The sequence below is a fragment of the Eretmochelys imbricata genome, chromosome 2 (genome assembly GCF_965152235.1).
Source record: "Eretmochelys imbricata isolate rEreImb1 chromosome 2, rEreImb1.hap1, whole genome shotgun sequence".
Taxonomy (NCBI): Eukaryota; Metazoa; Chordata; order Testudines; family Cheloniidae; genus Eretmochelys; species Eretmochelys imbricata.
In genome coordinates, this window is record NC_135573.1 from 202,140,035 (window position 1) to 202,161,657 (window position 21,623).

The window sequence follows — 21,623 nt, forward strand, 5'->3', positions numbered from 1 at the left end:
TTAAAATTAGGTTGAATTGTGAAAGATAACTATGCCCCCCTCTAGAAATAATAAAATGCGTTCTCACCCCCATCTTTGCTTTTGAGAATTTTAAAAGACACAGCAGTTAAACCCACAGCTTGACCTACTATTCACTCTTTAGGAGAGACATTTAATCTGAACACTTCACTCCACTCACCAGGGTACTGATTCAGGAAAGCACTTAAGCATGCCCTTAATTTTAACAATGTGCTTAAATGGGATTTAGGCATGTGCTCAAGTAGTTTGCTAGGAATGCTTTCCTGAATTGCAGCTCAGATGAGCCTGGCAGTTGTCTTCCACTCAAGGAAAAGGATTCACCCAAAGCACTTTAACAGACATTTCTTTTCTCAGAGGAAAGCAACAGTCCACATCCTATTAATTTTCTTGGTAACTGGTATGCAGCAGGCACAGTATTCTATTCTTCTTGCTCATTAAACTTCACATGCTTCTAGAAAATTCAAGAGGTATTTTTCCCTCTTGTTGTAAGTGCCTTACCCTTATCAATGATACTGCTAAAAATGAGAGCGTATCTTACCTCAAAATAAAACAGTTCATCAAAATTATGTGTGAATAAGAATTATCAAAAATTCTGAGATATCCAAGAGAGATTTAAAACAGATACAAGATTTTTCAGTATCTGCAAGTACAGTGTGTTAGGATATAGATATGATATTCAGGCCTGTCTGCAAAGGCCTGTACTTTAAGAATTTAGGTGTATTCTTATCACTTGGCTAGTTAGAGGTATAAAAGAAAGAATCAAAATCACTGTCTATCAGTGTAAGGTACTTCTCTTACTGTGACAGTCTGAGGCCCTGTTCTTAGGCTAAGGCCTTTGGCTAAGCGACAGAGGCAGTCAAACTGGGAAGCGACCAGTCACATCCTCACATTCCAAAATAGTCACATTGAAAGAAGGTGCTATTGGGCTGTTAGGAATACAGTCCTGTCCTGATAGTGCCTATCACCTCCAGAGAAAGGGAAGTGCCTAGAAGATGTAAAAGGAAATTGAGGTTGATAGTTTTCTGTCTGGTAAGAACTCACTTATCAATAGACATAGCTGGGAAACTCTTATGTCTTTATGGAGGTAGTTGTGAAATCCTCACTTCTGTATTGTTTTGTCATTATAGTTCCCACTTTGCTATTGTTTATTGGCATGGTCTCTGTCTGGTTCTGTGATTAATTATACAGCAGACAAACAATTTTGCTGAGTGTAAACTAATTAAGGTGGTGGGATATAATTGGTTAGCTAATCATGTTACAATATGTTAGGATTGGTTAGTTAAATTTCAGTAGAATGACTGGTTAAGGTATAGCTAAGAATATTGCTATATAAATTAGGGGCAAACAGGAAGTAAGTTGGGATTCGAAAATAAGGAAAAAGGAACTTGTATTTAAGCTTGCTGGAAGTTCACCCCAACAAACATTGAATTGTTTGCACCTTCGGACTTCGGGTATTGTTGCTCTCTGTTCATGCGAGAAGGACCAGGGAAGTGGGAGAGTGAAGGAATAAGCTCTCTAACACAGTGATGCAGTAGTTCATGTACAACAAACTGATTACAATCAGTTCTCTCACTTTGGAAATCTTGAGAAATTTTCGAAACTTTTTCAATGTTTCCCTAAAATTGCACAAATTATCCATTAAAAGTATCCTTGTCAAGGCCAACAAAGCCCACAATCTTGTGCTTTACCTTGAGTACATGACTAATCCCATTGATTTCAGTGTGCTTACTCATGTTTCGAAAGTTAAGTCCACGCTTAAGGGTTTTGCTAGACTGGCGCAGAACTGAACATTAAGCATTAACATTAACATTTTCCACTCCCACAAAAATATGAAAGAACCAGTTCTTACACACAATAAATAGAAACACTAAAAGATCTGAACAAACTGTCTCCAGAACAAGAGGTCAAAAAATTAGAAAATCCAGCCTCTATGTTAAAAAAAATAAACGATGGGGGTAGGAGGGAGAGAGGGAGAGAGAGGAGAGCAAAGGGGATAAATAAAACAATTACCAAAGAAAATGTGTGAAAAAAAGAGTAAATGTGGTATTGGGTACATTTTCAATGTGATGCTTGTGATTCTCATTACTGTTAATTGAAATTGGACAGATAAATCCCTTTTAGTGCACCAAATATTTTACCCATATATGTTTATTCATGATTTTACTTTCTTTACTCACTATATCACAAAGCCAAAAGCTGGCACAAAAAATAGCAGGCAAAGATCAGAGAAGTCAGGAAAAATAAAAAGAACATTTGGTACATGCATCATGGATACATCATTGTTGATGTACTGATATCAAAGTTGTGTATTTCTACCCAGGAACTGAAAGAAAAAGGGAGTGCTGGGCCATAAATCTTCTGTCTTGCTACATATGAAGAACACTACACATAAATCAGATAGACGCAGTGTATGTTTTCTCATACTCAGATTCCAATTACTCAGTCATAACATCAACCAGTTATCTGCATTCTGTATGGTAAGGGAACCTGTGATCATCCGGTTATTTTAACCTTAAATCTACATTATTTTTACACTCTCTCTCTCTAATGGAATTGATTTGTTTTTGCACTTTTTATAATGTAATCTGTAGTCACTTCATAACTGATTAGCGAAAACCTCACACATTTTACAAAGGACAAAAATTCTGTCTGATTTGCATCACAGAACGTATATCTCTATTGCATATTCTACAATGGTTGTGGATAATGTGAGCAATTAACAGGGAATAAATAAAGAATAATAGTCAGTGGAGAACCACCATGAGTATCAGGGAGAAGAATTTTACCTTAAATCTGCATTTGAACTCTACTTCCAAAGGTGAAGAGACAAATATTTCAAAGTCTTCCATTAAGCATCATTTCTGCTAGCTATTCTTATATTAAATTTAGTTAAATTTCTATCATTAAAGCCGAAGAAACATTTTTCAAGATGATCTTAAGAAAAACTCCCCCTTTCCCCCATTTTCTTCTTTAAAAATAGCCTATATTTGGTGTATAAGTAGTTTGGATTTTGTTCTTATTTCTCATGCATGAGCTAACCCCTCATTCCAAATCACCGTACTTTTTCTGTTAAAAAAAAAATTCCCATTTTATTTTGTACTTTAGATATTTTCTTTTAAGATTCCTCTACTCTGCTGATAATTTTATTCCCTCCTCCACATCCTTTCCTTTCTACCATATCACATTCCCATGTCTCTGTGGGTTAAATAAAATCCTATTAAACTTTCCATGTTTCTCCAAAAAAAAAAAAAAAGGCCTTACAGCTATGTATTGGCACCAGAATTGTACTTATACTGTTTATGCAGTGTAGCTACATATTTTTTAAACAATAGATATAGAACAGTATTGGAACTACAAAAAGTTCAAAGACCCTTCCTGTTATACTCAAAGGCCTATGATCAGTTTTTCTGTGTTCATAAAGAAAAGGAATGAATCTCTTAAAAAGGGAAATTCTGTGCACCACTAAAGAGCCAGCAGGAGTAATCCTATTTCCCAATATATTATATTTTTACCTCAGTGTTTTGGAGATATAATTACTAGAGGATTCATAAAACAAAAATCAGTTAAGAATATGAGAGGGGACGAGCAAAAAAGCAAAATTTACACTTCAAATACCAACATTCAGGTGGATTACAGAACATAATCAACAGTACTAACGTGGCCTGTATGGTAATGAAACAGGGAGATAATTTCCAATATGAAAATCATATTGCACCACTTTTTTTAAGCAGATCTCCCACTGAAACTATAATAACAAGCCTAACTAGAAACCACATTTTGGTAAGTGGCATGATTAATATATAAGAACTGTGGCAAACTGCCGGTACAATTGTGATGGGTCCCATGCTTCCTCTTCTTGGGGGAGTTCAGGGCATGGTTTCCTGCCCCTGAACTAGGGTATCTACTGTCCCACTAGTAACACAGAGAAGGGTAGTGGAGAGGGAGGGACCCAGGCCCGCCCTCTACTCTGGGTCCCAGCCCAGAGGCCCTAGGGATAGTGGTAAACCACTTGAACTTCCCCTGGGCTATTTCCCTCTCCTGCTCTTCAGCTTGTGGGGCTTCCTGCCCTCTCTCTCTGCACAAACCAGGTGTCTCTTTACCTAGGGGCTTGGCCTTCTAGCCAGCTATGGCACTTCTCCAAACTGCTCTCTGCTCCAACTCCTTCTCCTGACTGATTGACACAAGGAGGTTTTATCAGGTGACTAGCTTCAGGTGCTCTAATTGGCTTCAGGTGCTTTTAATTAATCAAAAGAAACCTTTCTTCCCTCTACAGGCAATAAGGCTTCTCCTCATCCTGGGACTTACATATCTCTCCTATATCACTCTCCTGCAGCCTTCTGGCCATGCTGTATCACAGAACAAAGAAACCACCAAATATCTGTTAAAAAAGAACCCTGTTAGGACATGCTGCTGAGAAATTGAATATTTTAAAAAGTGATATAATTGTCTGATCATTACTGCATCTTTTTACATTAAATTTAGATATTCTATAAAAAATAAAATTCAGAAAGCAGAACAATATATCTTACCTATGATAAAAAGAATTTCCACTGCAATGTCACTGACAGTTGTGCTTCGAGTTGTAGATAGCTCATCATTGCCAATAAAGCAAACATTATAAGGTACAGTCACAGCAACATAAAACGTTGCCAGTAAAATAAGCCAGTCCCAGCCAGCTTTAAAAGTGCTAAAATGCAACAGTATGAATTTGGACTTTTTTGCATCTGAAACTTTGTATTCCGGAAATGCTGGTTTATCTACAAAAACATTCTGAAAGAAAGAATGGGAGAAGTTAGGAAAAAATATCTGACCTCAGATTATATTTCAATGAATTTGATCTTTCATGTTATAAAAAGAGCCAAGAAATATGGGTGACACTTACAGTTGGGCAAATACTGCAAAACGTTTTTTTGTCAAATAATCATTCAAATTTACAAACAGATTCACTTTGAGTGTATTTGTAAACCCTTTTGTGTTCACTCTATGAATACTCCTAGCAAATGATTTTGTTTGTTAGAATATTTTCCCAAACAGTGAAAGTTAAGCAAATATAGCAGAATATCAAAGGAAAGTGGATTTTCCATTCATAAGCTATAGCAAACATCACTGGAATTTGACCTTGAGAGTTACATTCATTCAGTTGGGGAACAGAAATACATAACATGACCTACACAGCCAATCAAAACTACTTCAGCTTAATATACCAATTTTCACAATGAACCACCTGTGAACAAACTACAGACACAGAATTATTTGAATAATTTATCTGGCAAACAATTTTCAAAAACAAATTTGGGGAAAAATCTGTTTGCAGATCATTCATAAAGAGAAAAAGAAGTGAAATTCACTCAATTTTTATGAATTAATCATACTACCTTCTTGTAAGAGAAGGAAAGTTTGTTTCAATTTACACGAGACAGACAGGCACACACACACATATTGTATTTCACTTTAGCATGATGTGAAGTAGTTTAAACTGATAAAAAATTTAGGCCTGACAAAGTAGTGCCAAGATTTTTCTTGCATTATACAAAAAGGGGATTTCACACCAACTTTATAATTGGTCTGATCCAAGAAACCTTGACTTCTGTAGTGGTCTCATTTCTTACATAAAGATTTCCAAGATCATTACACAAGTTTTAAGTGAACTGCACCACAAAGGCAATAATTTGCTAATGAATATTTTTTTATTTCAGTTCTTTTGCTGGTGAATATTTTCCTGGGAGTGGGGGGGGAGGCTAGCAGAACTAATGCACATTCCGTATTTGCACCAAAGAAGTTTGGAGTACTGGATATTATTACTACAACGTACAGTTCAAAAATTAAAAGCATCAATTCTAACTGCAGTAAGCAGCATTTATGGAATGTATACATTAATGTCATGACTCAGGAAACATCCTGTTCCTCAAGTACACCGATTTTGAATTTAGGTTTGGGTCTGTGCTTTTGATTGATGTGAATCATTGAAAGCTTCTGGTGGAAGATATGCCTTAGCCCACAGATAAGCAGTCTGTAAAAGAGCTGAACAAAATGCTGACTAATGCTGGCTCTACCATATATGAAACTGAACTAAGATATGCATGGTCCCTTCCAATAAACTCCTATGGGGGCATGGTTGGACCCTAAGTGCAAAGAATCTTCATTAAGTTAATTTAGCAAAGCACAGAGCTCACCTTTCCAGAAAAAGCAATTTGCATTTCAGAAATGGACAGACTCTGATCTTAGTTACATCAGTCTACTGACATTACTCTGGATTCACACCAGTGTATTCGAGATCAGATTTTGTCCCCAAATTTTTCTCCTTCTGCCCATCCCCAGGGTGAAAGTAGCATTCCTTTTAAACATACAATTAAGTTGGAACAGACATCATGAAAACCGGCTACAAAAACACCACATTTGTTTTGAAAAGAAAAGAGCATGAAAAAATAGGATTGCTCAAGTACCACGTTCATCCGACACTTAAAGCTACCATATTTTAAGCTTGTCCATGGTTATATACAGCATGCATAGTTTAGGGACATGTTATCCAAGTCTCTTATATTCAGCAATAATTACTCAAATAGCCATACGCTTTCAGTATAATATCTATGGACATGTCTACACTACATCTGGGAGGTGTGTTTCCCAGTTAAGGTAGACAGAAATGCATTAGCTCTGCTGGAGCTAGCAAGCTAAAAATAGCCGTGTAGCCAGTAATAGCACAGGTAATATCCTTGGCTAGCTGCTTTAGTACAAACCTGTATGGAGCCTGGGTATGTACTCAGGCAGCTGGCCCAAGCCGCTGCCTGGGCTACCTCAGGGAACACGGACATTTTTAGCACACTAGCTTGAGCAGAGCTAGTGTGCATATGTCTGCCTGAACTGGGAATCACACCTCCCAGCTGTAGCATAGACATATCCTACAAGGCAAAGAGCTCTATTTTAATGAAGCACATTCCCCAAACAAGGCAGAAATACATTTTGAGAAAATGATCATATTCTTTATTTTCCCCTCTATATTGACAGGGAATGTTTTTACAAAATTATTCTTTCCCTAATAGACATGTGGATGTGGCTAGGTGGTGCTGATAACTGTGAATGTTAATCCCCCCATCAATCCACAAGATATGAGAATTAATAGAGAATAGGATTGGCCAGGAACTGACTATTTTCTTTTCTGCTAGGTGAATCCCATTAAATGCCACTGAGTTCCTTTTAATGGACTCTCCTTTTCTGGAGGACAGGTAGACTTTAAGGCTCCGGTACGGACTCTTCCTAAGGATTTATCCCAGGGTTCCCTCTACACTTTTACCTCTTAAGCAGTCTGTTTCATTTTATCTTAAGATAAACTATTTGCCCTTTGACGCCTGCTATATGAAAGTTAACTGTATTTATAATTACTTTAAGACCAGATCTTGCCTCACACATATACTTAACATGACCCAATAGACATTAGAGAATACATATGGTGCACTGGATAGTCTTGTTCCCCAGAGGAACAACTTGTTTGAATCCTTATAATTTGCAGGGGTCCCTGCAAATACAAATTTCAGATTCAAATACATCTCCCAATTCCCTCATTTTCGGTCCCTTCATCTTTCAGTTTAAAAAAAAAAAGTCTTCTCCGCTGAACAGCAGCATCTATTTCATGGACTGTTTCATGTTGCACTAATCTAAGCTTTTGCCTTGTTCTGGTTTTCAACAGATTCATCCTGTTTTCCTAAGTTCCACTAAGTCCAGGCTGCTGTCAGTTAATTTTTAATCAGACAGTTTAAAGTGTTCCTCTTTGTATTAGTTCTAGTTCTCCTTTGAGAAGTATCTTCTCTTCCAGCTCCTTTTGTTTTATGTTTACTGAAGCGAACTTAAAATTCACCATTTTTCCATGACCTTTCTCCCACTTCTCTTCTGCAGTGGCAAACACTGGCTCTCTCTTTTTCCTACAATTACTCAAATTACTTCATAGATCTTGCTAGGTTAGCTTTGTACTCTGCAACAGTAATCCATTTTTGCAGCTGCTGAACCTGTGGGGTTTTTTTCCCCCCACTTACCAAATATAGTTTAAGTCCAAAGAAGGGACCTTCAGATCATCCAGTCTGACCTCGGATATATCACAGGCCACCAACACCGCCCAACAACCCTCATGCTACACCCACCAATCTGAATTAGACGAAGGTATTACAGCCTGCACAAGACTAAACTATTATGTGTCACAGGCAGAAAAGAGGAGGGACTGAAGTGCACTGATGCCCAAAGGCCCTTGTAGTGTGAGGAAATTGATTGAGATATACCCATAAGAACTGCACCTGCCATTGCAGAGGAAGGCAAACAAACCAAACAAACAACCAGAAAAACAAGGTCACTGCCAGTCTGACCTAGGAGGAAATCATCTTCCTGAGCATGTGAGCAAGAACCAGCCAGTCAAGCACCCAAGAGAGAGAATGCTCAGCCTCATCTCAGAGTACTGGTCCCCCATGCCCAGTGGCCTATCTCCAACAGCAGTAATTCTTGATGCTTCAGAGGAAGGATCACAGCAAGGGTGCTGGAATCTTTGTAGAAGTGGGGGGGAGGAGTGGGGCGGCAAGGCCAAAATTCCCCCTCCCTCTCCACAGCTGGCTGATCCCGCGGTGAGCCAGCTGCCCTTTCTTCTGACACCACAGCTGCCCCTGGTGGGCAAAAAGATGTAATCGAAGTGCCTCCCCAGCAGAATAACGTGTTAACACAGCTGCTTCCACTGGCCTGGAATACTTGATCTCTGCAATTCTTTCTGGATTATTTTGCGCTAGCCCGATCCCAGGGAAATTTCTAGGGAAAACTAGTAAACATTCGTAATTGTACTTGAGAGGCAGTATGATCCTTAAGATAGTGCACTAGCCCACTAAGTCAGAGGACTAGGTTTCTCTTCCCACTGACCTGCTGTATGACCTTTTGATCAATCCCTCCATTTCCCTTTCCACCTTTTGTCTGATTTGTTTATTTAGATTATCAGCTCTTCATGGCAGGGACTATCTTTTACATGTGTGTATAGCACCTAGTGTATTGGGATCCCAATCTCACTTTGGCCTTTAGATGCTAACAAAATAAAAATTGTAATTACACACACACACACACACACACACACACACACACAAAGAGAAAATCTTTTTTTTTTTCTAACTGAATCTTCATGTTTTCTCTCTCATTTTCTCAAAGTTCTCGCTCAAAGAATATTCCAGTGAATATTCTTTACAGGTTGATACTCCATATCATTCTTGAGAGCAGTCTCTTTGTTAGACTCCTCTAGGTCATCCTATACTCATGACAGAGTTTCATAAACCTAAAAGAGTTGTTCTTTCTCCTAAATATACTGCTCTAAAAAAGTCTTTCTTCTGTTATGCTTTTTCACAGCTCTCGGTGGTTTCTTGTTTGTCCTTGTCATAGGCCTGGGTGAGTTTAATTATATTGCAGTACAGCTGTTGAAATTATTTTCCCTAAGCAGGAAGAACTAAGTTTGTTCCTCTGCTTTAAGTTCTTGATTATAACTTCTATAGTTCTTATCTTCATCTTTTCACAAATCTTAGTTCACGTTTAAGTTCCTGAATTATTATTTTTTTCTCTTAGGAACTGACAAAGCAATGGGAAAGACAAGGGACAATGCAGCATGTCTAATGTGATCAGCAGTGCCTTAGAGCTACCATTGTAATATTGCTGAGAACACCAGAGTTACTGTAGCTTGCGGGGAAAAATCACAGGTTTGACAAGTCAGGCTCTAGGACAATTCTAGTTTTGAATATAGTCAGTTAAGTCCTTCTATTGATACACAAATGTGCTTTCTCATTCAGGGCAAGGATGTGCCTTTAAAGCACAGCCCTGAGCATGGGATAGTGCAGACCACAATATCTCCCCCAAGCTCTGCAGTGCACAGGGGGTAGTCTGCACTGCAATTAAACACCCAGGCCTGGCCCAAGTCAGCTGACTTGGACATGCGGGGCTCGGGCTCTGGGGCTGTAAAATTTGCAATGTAGATGTTCGGGCCCAAGCTCTAGGATCTACACTGCAATTTTACAGCTCCATAGCTCAGTGTAATGATCCTTTGTAATTAAAATGGTACTATAATATATTTAATTTCAGTGAGTCAAAAATAATGTGGGAGGAACGGAAGCACTGCCTGTGCCTAAAACACCAACCTCAATACTAACCTATTGAACAGAGGGACAGTGTCCAAAAATGGCTAATATAGCATAAATCCTAAGGCATTTGACATTCTGCTACTTCTCAAATACGTTATCCATATGCGCTAGAATTTTCCATTTAGCTACATACACTTCTGATGTTTTCACTGCAGCCTCTTGATTTCTTAAAAAGAACAGGAGGGCTTGTGGCACCTTAGAGAATAACAAATATATTTGAGCATAAGCTTTCGTGGGCTAAAACCCACTTCATCGGATGCATGCAGTGGAAAATACAGTAAGAAGAGATATATATATATATACACACACACACACACACACACACACACACACAGAGAACATGAAACAATGGGTGTTATATGTTATAGTGTGTATAACACCCATTGTTTCATGTTTCTATGTATATATCTTCCTACTATATTTTCCACTGCATGCATCCGATGAAGTGGGTTTTAGCCCACGAAAGCTTATGCTCAAATAAATTTGTTAGTCTCCAAGGAGCCACACGTACTCCTGTTCTTTTTGCGGATGCAAACTAACACGGCTGCTACTCTGAAACTTGATTTCTTAAACTGATTGGTTACAAGGGTAGTTGGGTCCTTCCATGTGTATAAAAATACCAAACCGAACTAACTATGCTTTAGACTGTAGAGGCTTAACAATTGGTGCCTTTTCCTTCTTTTCTACCGTCAACCATAAGTATGTAGGCCTTACTTTCAACATGATGGACTGAAAAAGACTTGCAAGTCATGTGGATAATCATCTGAATGGGAGCTCCCATGTGATGCCTAAATGACTATTGTGATCCTGGGATGTATAAAGGGTGATGTCGTGGTGGGAGTCTACTATAGACCACCAGACCAAGGGGATGAGGTGGACGAGGCTTTCTTCCGGCAACTCGCAGAAGTTACTAGATCGCAGGCCCTGGTTCTCAGGGGAGACTTCAATCACCCTGATATCTGCTGGGAAAGCAATACAGCGGTGCACAGGCAATCCAGGAAGTTTTTGGAAAATGTAGGGGACAATTTCCTGGTGCAAGTGCTGGAGGAACCAACTAGGGGCAGAGCTCTTCTTGACCTGCTGCTCACAAACCGGGAAGAATTAGTAGGAGAAGCAAAAGTGCATGGGAACCTGGGAGGCAGTGACCATGAAATGGTCGAGTTCAGGATCCTAACACAAGGAAGAAAGGAGAGCAGCAGAATACAGACCCTGGACTTCAGAAAAGCAGACTGACTCCCTCAGAGAACTGATGGGCAAGATCCCCTGGGAGAATAACATGAGGGGGAAAGGAGTCCAGGAGAGCTGGCTGTATTTTAAAGAATCCTTATTGAGATTACAGGGACAAACCATCCCGATGTGTAGAAAGAATAGTAAATATGGCAGGCGACCAGCTTGACTTAACACTGAAATCCTTGCTGCTCTTAAATACAAAAAAGAAGCTTACAAGAAGTGGAAGATTGGACAAATGACCAGGGGTGAGTATAAAAATATTGCTCGGGCTTGCAGGAGTGAAATCAGGAAGGCCAAATCACACCTGGAGTTGCAGCTAGCAAGAGATGTTAAGAGTAACAAGAAGGGCTTCTTCAGGTATGTTAGCAACAAGAAGAAAGTCAAGGAAAGCGTGGGCCCCTTACTGAATGAGGGAGCCAACCTAGTGACAGAGGATGTGGAAAAAGCTAATGCACTCAATGCTTTTTTTGCCTCTGTCTTCACGAACAAGGTCAGCTCCCAGACTACTGCACTGGGCAGCACAGCATGGGGAGAAGGTGACCAGCTCTCTGTGGAGAAAGAAGTGGTTCGGGACTATTTAGAAAAGCTGGATGAGCACAAGTCCATGGGGCCGGATGCGTTGCATCCGAGAGTGCTAAAGGAGTTGGCGGATGTGATTGCAGAGCCATTGGCCATTATCTTTGAAAACTCATGGCGATCGGGGGAGGTTCCAGATGACTGGAAAAAGGCTAATGTAGTGCCCATCTTTAAAAAAGGGAAGGAGGAGGATCCTGGGAACTACAGGCCAGTCAGCCTCACCTCAGTCCCTGGAAAAATCATGGAGCAGGTCCTCAAGGAATCAATTCTGAAGCACTTAGAGGAGAGGAAAGTGATCAGGAACAGTCAGCATGGATTCACCAAGGGCAAGTTATGCCTGACTAATCTAATTGACTTCTATGACGAGATAACTGGCTCTGTGGAAGAAGAGAAAGCAGTGGACGTGTTGTTCTTTGACTTTAGCAAAGCTTTTGACACAGTCTCCCACAGTATTCTTGCCAGCAAGTTAAAGAAGTATGGGCTCGATGAATGGTCTACAAGGTGGATAGAAAGCTGGCTAGATTGTCGGGCTCAATGGGTAGTGATCAATGGCTCCATGTCTAGTTGGCAGCCGGTATCAAGTGGAGTGCCCCAGGGGTCGGGCCTGGGGCCGGTTTTGTTCAATATCTTCATAAATGATCTGTAGGATGGTGTGGATTGCACCCTCAGCAAGTTTGCAGATGACACTAAACTGGGAGGAGTGGTAGATACGCTGGAGGGTAGGGATAGGATACAGAGGGACTAAGACAAATTGGAGGATTGCGCCAAAAGAAATCTGATGAGGTTCAACAAGGACAAGTGCAGAGTCCTGCACTTAGGATGGAAGAATCCAATGCACCGCTACAGACTAGGGACCGAATGGCTAGGCAGCAGTTCTGCAGAAAAGGACCTAGGGGTTACAGTGGACGAGAAGTTGGATATGAGTCAACAGTGTGCCCTTGTTGCCAAGAAGACCAATGGAATTTTGGGATGTATAAGTAGGGGCATTGCCAGCAGATCGAGGGACGTGATCGTTCCCTTCTATTCGACATTGGTGAGGCCTCATCTGGAGTACTGTGTCCAGTTTTGGGCCCCACACTACAAGAAGGATGTGGAAAAATTGGAAACAGCCCAGCGGAGGGCAAGAAAAATGATTAGGGGACTGGAACACATGACTTATGAGGAGAGGCTGAGGGAACTGGGGATGTTTAGTCTTCAGAAGAGAAGAATGAGAGGGGATTTGATAGCTGCTTTCAACTACCTGAAAGGCGGTTCCAAAGAGGATGGCTCTAGACTGTTCTCAGTGGTAGCAGATGACAGAACAAGGAGTAATGATCTCAAGTTGCAGTGGGGGCGATTTAGGTTGGATATTAGGAAAAACTTTTTCACTAGGAGGGTGGTGAAACACTGGAATGCGTTACCTAGGGAGGTGGTGGAATCTCCTTCCCTAGACGTTTTTAAGGTCAGGCTTGACAAAGCCCTGGCTGGGATGATTTAGTTGGGGATCGGTCCTGCTTTGAGCAGGGGGTTGGACTAGATGACCTCCTGAGGTCCCTTCCAACCCTGATATTCTATGATTCTATGATAAACAAGGAATATCAAGTAGAAGCAGGCAAGTTATATGTCTTTGTATCTGGTACTGGTGCAACTGCTATTGGAACAATGTGACCAGAGCCCGTGTACACAATTCAAGAAGGATGTTGATCAATTGGAGCAGGATTCAGAGAATAACCAAAGCAATGATTAAACGATTCAAAAACATCTCATAGTGAAAGACTCAAGGAACTTGGCATGTTTAGATTAGCAAAGAGAAGGGTAAAGGGTGATTTGATTACAGTCAATAAATACCTACATGGGGAACAAAAAAATTATAATAGAAAGCTCTTCAATGTAGCAAAGGTATAACCTGATGCAATGGCTGGAAGCTGAAGCTAGACAAATTCAGACTATAAATAAGGCAAACTTGTTTAATTATGAGGGTAATTAACCACTGTAACAATATACCAAGGCTTGTGGCAGATTCTCCATCACTGGACATTTAAAAATCAAGATTAGATGTTTTTCTAAAACATATGCTCTATTTCAAACAGAAAATTAATTCAGAGAAGTTCTTTGGCCTGTGCTACACAAGAAGTCTGAACAGATGATCACAGTTGTCCATTCTGGTTTTATAACCTATGAATCTACACCTTGGGTACATTCTTTTAGATACCTGTTCTGAGTGTGAAGAAGATGCTGGATTAAGCACCCAGTGTATACACAATTGACTTTGGTTATTTTAACATTGTTTTGTTCATGTTAAAAATCAACCTCAGCGTGCAGACTGAAAGCTTTGATGAGAATATTTTGGCTCTTTGGCCATATATTAAACTAGAGATCATTAATATACAGCTATTTTAGGACTTCAGTCAAGTGAACTATATCTTTCGTTTTCTAGAGACCAAGTCCGATGAAAAAGTATTTTTTTCCCTCCACTTCCAAAGCCATATTTTTCATTTAATGTCACCTTACTTCCACAACAAGAACTTTCAGTTGCTGCAAAATAACAGCTGATAAAATTCAAAATCTGTTTCTAAATTATTTTTATAAATTAACTTTAATAGTTTTGTTCTGTTTTCAAATTGAATATTATGTTACAAACACAAAAATACATTAAAAGAACATTATGGTTGCAGTCAAGCTCCCCAAAGTGAGCAAATGCCAGACTTAATCTCACCTGTGCAACTTTAGTTGTGTGTATTCATTACAATACAGTCTTTAATTAAATGGTCACATACTATTTTTTCCACATGACCCCTGCCTCATTCAGTGCACGGTGCTCACTTAATTAGCTGCTGTTCAATATTTTTTCCTCCCTATTATTGAATTTATGATCCCAGACCTTTATTTATTATTTGCACACTATTTGTACCCTGCTCTGAAAAAAGAATGACTAGTTTCCTCATGGGCCTATCTAGGTCAACCGTCACTAATTAATGAGTGCTTCACAAACATTACTTTATTTTCATAACACTCTGTAAAGGTGAGGGGATAGTATAATCCCCATTTTATAGATGGGGAACTAAGGCTGACGAATTAAGGCCAAAAGTATCCATTAGTTCACAGGTGCTGGAAAGTAGTGGTGCTGGGAGTGCTGCCGCACCCGCTGGCTTGAAGTGGTTTCCACCATATACACGGTTTACATTTTGGTTCAATGGCTCAGCAGCCCACTATACAAATTATTCCAGTACCCCTGCATTAATTTGGCATGCCCAATCTGAGCTACCTTGGACCTGATTTTTCAGAGTATATAGCATTATATAGCACCAATATATTCAAATCAGTTCCCATTGACTTCAGTTGCTGTTGTGAGTGCCCAACAGTTCTGCAAATCTGACCCCTAGGTCTCAAGTCAGGGATGCAGAAAACATAGAACACAATCAGTGACCACCTGTGAGAGGTTTGCTTTAAGCCACTTGCCCAGCATCAGAGCAACTCTGTGGCAGAGGCAGGGATAGAATCCAGTTCTCCAGGGCAGCATTCACTGCTTTAACCATGAGACCCTCCAGTCTCTTCCTCCAATGCCCTGCCTCATTCACTATACACCTTCCAACTACTGCAACAAATGAAGCAAGAGTCCTACAGACAACAGCCTCCTTCACTACACCACCCTTACCAATTCCCAGAGCAGGTTCATCACATGCATGGAATGAGGGATCCTGTAGAAAAAAACAGCACAGGATCATGTAATTAAAGACTGGATCATAATTGCATACACGCAAGGGGAGTGAATTAAGGTAAAACAGCCAACTTAATTCTGACATTTCCTAATTTTAGTGCTCGACTTTGCAACCTTAACATTCTTTTAACATATTTTAGTGTATGCAATTTTCTACTTGTTTAAAAAAGTAGAAAAAGTAAAATTCCATCATGTGGAATCATATTGACACTCATGAATCAGCAGGGTTGAAATCTTTATATCCTCCACACAGACCAAGGTCATTTGAGCTAACAGAGTATCCTACTGATAGCAGTACGCGGTTGTCATCCTAGATGTGAACCAGCACTCGAGAGTGACAAGACACTTTGACAGTAGTTTCATAGATATTTGCTGACAGCAGAGGAATGGTGAAATTTGTGAATCTTGGGTTCCAACCCAGGCTCTAGAAGGGCGGAGATTCTCTTGTGGGCACAGACTCTTCTGCCTGTTCTCCTCAAACTTGACTCTTTGTGTCCCATTCCCTCCTACTTGACTCTCTCTCAGTTATGTCTTTTCACCATCCTGATCCTTAGTCCTGTCCTACTGTCCTCATCTAGTCAGTCCCAGTCTCCAATCCTCAGGCTTTTCAGCCTGGCACCAGTCTCCTTACCCAGTCAGTCCTAATCTCCACCTCTGGCTGCTCTGTCCCAGGCTGCATCCTCCACTCCCAGTCTACTTGTCCAGTCATTCCCAGTTCCCCCCAGCTCCTGTCCCCAGTCTCTTTGTCAGCAAGTCCAAGTTCCACCCATCCTTGCCTGATCTGTCTACATCCACCTCCCCTGGCTCCCAGAGAGCCATCCCACCCACCCACCCAAACTTGCTAGGTAGGAAATCTGTCTGGCCATAGAAGGGGGAGTGTGCCTCACCTTTTAAAATGGCTTCCTGATGTATGAGCAAATTCTGAGAGGCATACTCAGAGGCTCTACTGGTGCAATGATAGGTTTCAGAGTAGCAGCCATGTTAGTCTGTATCCGCAAAAAGAAAAAGGAGTACTTTGTGGCACCTTAGAGACTAACAAATTTATTTGAGCATAAGCTTTTGGGAGCTACTGCTCACTTCATCGGATACATGTAACGGAAAATACAGTGGGGAGATGTTATATACACAGAGAACATGAAACAATGGGTGTTACCATACACAAGAGTATGTAACAAGAGTGATCAGGTAAGGTGAGCTATTACCAGCAGGACAGCGGGGGGTGTGCGGGGGACCTTTTGTAGTGATAATCAGAGTGGGCCATTTCCAGCAGTTGACAAGAACATGTGAGGAACAGTGTGCGTGTGTGGGGAGGGAATAAACATGGGGAAATAGTTTTACTTTGTGTAATGACCCATCCACTCCCAATCTTTATTCAAGCCTAAGTTAATTGTATCCAGTTTGCAAATTAATTCCAATTCAGCAGTTTCTCGTTGGAGTCTGTTTCTGAAGTTTCTTTGTTGAAGAATTGCCACTTTTAGGTCTGTAATCCAGTGACCAAAGAGATTGAAGCATTCTCCGACTGGTTTTTGAATGTTATCATTCTTGACGTCTGATTTGTGTCCATTTATTCTTTTACGCAGAGACTGTCCATTTTGGCCAATGCACATGGCAGAGGGGCATTCCTGGCACATGACAGCATATATCACATTAGTAGATGTGCAAGTGAACGAGCCTCTGATAGTGTGGCTGATGTTATTAGGCCCTAAAGCTCACCTTACCTGATCACTCTTGTTACATACTCTTGTGTATGGTGACACCCATTGTTTCATGTTCTCTGTGTATATAACATCTCCCCACTGTATTTTCCACTACATACATCTGATGAAGTGATCTGTAGCTCCCGAAAGCTTATGCTCAAATAAATTTGTTAGTCTCTAAGGTGCCACAAGTACTCCTTTTCTTTTTGCGGATACAGACTAACATGGCTGCTACTCTGAAACCTATCATTGCACCAGTAGAGCCTCTGAGTATGCCTCTCAGAATTTGCTCATACATCAAGAAGCCATTTTAAAAGGTGAGGCACACTCCCCCTTCTATGGCCAGACAGATTTGCTACCCAGCAAGTTTGGGTGGGATGGCTCTATTAACTCTTCACCTTTTCCTGTGCCCTTTGCGGTGCTCCAAAGGGAGTTGTTACAGGAGCAGTCTGAGTTTCCATGAGTGCAAGGACCACACTTTGGTCAAGCGTTTATGTAAGCTCCTTATTCCCTGCCCACAACACTGCAATCTTCACACTTAGCCATCCATCTATTTCCCAGATATCAGTGATATTATTATGGTCAGTGATGTGTCATTGCCCCTCAGGTTTAAGGAATTATGAGAAATAACAGGGCTCGACACATAAAATTAAGTAATTAGTCTTGTTTCTGTTTCTTTTAGCCCTGGTCTACACTACCAGTTTAGGTCGAATTTAGCAGAGTTAGATCGATTTAACCCTGCACCCGTCCACACAATGAAGCCATTTTTGTCGACTTAATGGGCTCTTAAAATCGATTTCTGTACTCCTCCCCGACAAGAGGATTAGCGCTGAAATCGACAATGCCGGGTCAAATTTGGGTTAGTGTGGACGCAATTCAATGGTATTGGCCTCCGGGAGCTATCCCAAAGTGCTCCAATTTGACCTCTCTGGACAGCACTCTCAACTTGGATGCACTGACCAGGTAGACATGAAAAGCCCCAGGAACTTTTGAATTTCATTTCCTGTTTGGCCAGTGTGGCGAGCTCATCAGCACAGGTGACCATGCAGAGCTCATCAGCAGAAGTGACCATGGAGTCCCAGAATCGAACCGAATGGGAGGTACGGGATCTGATCGCTGTATGGGTAAAGGAATCCATGCTATCAGAACTCCATTCCAAAAGACAAAATGCCAAATATTTGAAAAAATCTCCAAGGGCACGAAGGACAAAAGCTATCACAGGGACCCGCAGCAGTGCTGCTTGAAATTTAAGGAGCTTAGGCAAGCCTACCAAAAAACCCAAGAGGCAAATGCCCACTCTGGGTCAGAGCCTCAGACATGCCACTTCTATGATGAGCTGAATGCAATTGTAGGCGGTGCCCCTACCACTGCCCCACCCCTGTACAATCTCACACAACAGGTGATGAGGAGGGGGAGGTTGAAGATAGCATACATCAGGCAAGCAGAGAATCCGTTCTCCCCGACAACCAGGAATTGTTTATCACCCAGGATCCAATACCCTCCCAACCCAGGCTCCTGGACCTTGAAGGAGGAGAAGGCAGCTCTGGTGAGCGTACCTTTGTAAATATAATACACAGTTTAAAAGCAAGCGTGTTTAATGATTAATTTGCCCTGAAGACTTGGGATGCATTCGTGGCCAGTATAGCTACTGGAAAAGTCTGTTAACCTGTCTGGGGATTGGGTGGAAATCCTCCAGGGACATCTCAATGAAGCTGTCCTGGAGGTACTCCCAAAGCCTTTGCAAAAGGTTTCTGGGGAGCGTAGCCTTATTGAGTCCTCCATGGTAGGACGCTTTACCATGGCAGGCCAGTAGCATGTAGTCTGGAATGATTACATACGAAACCATGGCAGCATGTGGTCCCAGTGTTTGCTGGCATTCAAGCAACATTCGTTCTTTATCTCTCTCTGTTATCCTCAGGAGAGCGATATCATTCATGGTCACCTGATTGAAATAGGGGAATTTTATTAAGGGGACATCAGAGGTGGCCATTCCTGCTGGGCTGTTTGCCTGTGGTTGAAAAGAAATCATCCCCGCTGTTAGCCATGCGGTGTGGGGAGGGGTGAAGCGATCATCCCAGAGAATTGGGTGTGTGTGGGGGTTAGTTGGGTTTATGCTGCATGATAACCTGAAAACATCAGCCCCTCCTTTTAAATGGGCAATGTGTCTTCTTCAATTTTAAGCTCCCTTTTTTCCCTCCCGCAGCTGCAAATGTTTCAACGCTGCAACTAGCAACTCCATCCCAGAGGCTAGCGCAGATAAGAAGGCAAAAAAAAAAGCACTCGTGATGAAACGTTCTCTGAGCTCATGCAGTCCACCCAAACTGAAAGAGCCCAACAGAATGCGTGGAGGCAGGCAATGGCAGAGTCCAGGAAACCACAAAATGAACACAAGGACAGGAGGGACACACGAGAGGATAGATGGCTGGAGCAACAGGAGAGGTGGCAGCAGCGTGATGAAAGGAGGCAGAATGCAATGCTGAGGCGAATGGAGGATCTAACTGATATGCTCCGGCATATGGTTGAGGTGCAGGAAAAGCACAGACTGACACTGTAGCCCCTGTGTAACCAACTGCCCTCCTCCCCAAGTGCCATAGCCTCCTCACCCAAATGCCCAAGAATGCGGGGGTGGGGGCCAGCTCTGGGCACCCAATCACTCCACCCCAGAGGAATGCCCAAGCAACAGAAGGCTGGTATTGAATAAGTTTTGAAGTGCAGTGTAGCCTTGCCCTTCCCTCCTCCCCTCATCCACCACCCCACCCTTCCCGGGCTACCTTGGCATTTATCCCCCTATTTGTGTGACGAATTAATAAAGAATGCATGAATTTGAAACAAAAATGACTTTATTGCCTCTGCAAGCGGTGATCGAAGGGGGAAGGGGAGGGAGGTTGGCTTACAGGGAAGTAGAGTCAACCAAGGGGGTGGGTTTTCATCAAGGAGAAACAAACAGAACTGTCACACCACAGCCTGCTCAGCCATGAAACTGGTTTTCAAAGCTTCTCTGATGCGCACCCTGCTGTGCTCTTCTAACCGCCCTGGTGTCTGGGTGCGCGTAATCAGCGGCCAGGCGATTTTCCTGAACTTCCCACCCTGCCATAAACATCTCCCCCTTACTCTCACAGATCTTGTGGAGCACACAGCAAGCAGTAACAACAATGGAAATATTGGTTTTGCTGAGGTCTAACCTAGTCAGTAAACTGCGCCAGCGTGCTTTTAAACATCCAAATGCACATTCTACCACCATTCTGCACTTGCTCAGCCTATAGTTGAATAGCGCCTGACTACTGTCCAGGGTGCCTGTGTATGGCTTCATGAGCCATGGCATTAAGGGGTAGGCTGGGTCCCCAAGGATAACTATAGGCATTTCAACATCCCCAACGGTTATTTTCTGGTCTGGAAAGTAAGTCCCTTGCCGCAGCTGTTCAAACAGACCAGAGTTCCTGAAGATGCGAGCATCATGTACCTTTACGGCCATCCCACATGGATGTTGGTGAAACGTCCCTTATGATCCACCAGTGCTTGCAGCGCCATTGAAAAGTACCCCTTGCAGTTTATGTACTGGCTGACTTGGTGGTCCGGTCCCAAGATAGGGATATGCGTTCCATCTATTGCCCCACCACAGTTAGGGAATCCCATTGCAGCAAACCCATCCACTATGAGCTGCACATTTCCCAGAGTCACTACCCTTTATAGCAGCAGCTCAGTGATTGCGTTGACTACTTGCATCACAGCAGCCCCCACAGTAGATTTGCCTACTCCAAATTGATTCCTGACTGACTGGTAGCTGTCTGGTGTTGCAAGCTTCCAGAGGGCTATCGCCATTCACTTGTGAACTGTGAGGGCTGCTCTCATCTTGGTATTCTCGCGCTTCAGGGCAGGGGAAAGCAAGTCACAAAGTTCCATGAAAGTGCCCTCACGCGTGCGAAAGTTTTGCAGCCACTGGGAATCATCCCAGACCTGCAACATTATGCGTTCCCACCGGTCTGTGTTTGTTTCCCAGGCCCAGAATCGGCATCCCACTGCATAAGCCTGCCCCATTGCCACCAGGATGGCCAAATTGTCGGAGCCCGTGCTTTGAGAGAAGTCTGTGTCCATGTCCTCATCACTCTTGTCACCGTGCTGCCATCGCCTCCTCTCCTGCTTTTGCAGGTTCTGCATATACTGCATGATAATGCATGAGGTGTTTACAATGCTCATAACTGCCGCAGTGATCTGAGCGGGCTCCATGCTTGCTGTGGTATGGCATCTGCAGGAGAGCAGGGT

At 42.0% G+C, this 21,623-nt stretch overlaps 1 protein-coding gene across 1 annotated transcript in view; it reads right to left on the bottom strand.

The window, feature by feature from the left end:
- The window catches only part of KCNH8 (potassium voltage-gated channel subfamily H member 8), a 369,341-nt gene that overhangs the window by 182,617 nt on the left and 165,101 nt on the right, over positions 1-21,623 (bottom strand). Inside the window, exon 5 of the mRNA XM_077809313.1 lies at positions 4,548-4,788. Coding sequence (XP_077665439.1) covers positions 4,548-4,788 — 241 coding nt within the window. The remainder of the gene's footprint in view (positions 1-4,547; positions 4,789-21,623) is intronic.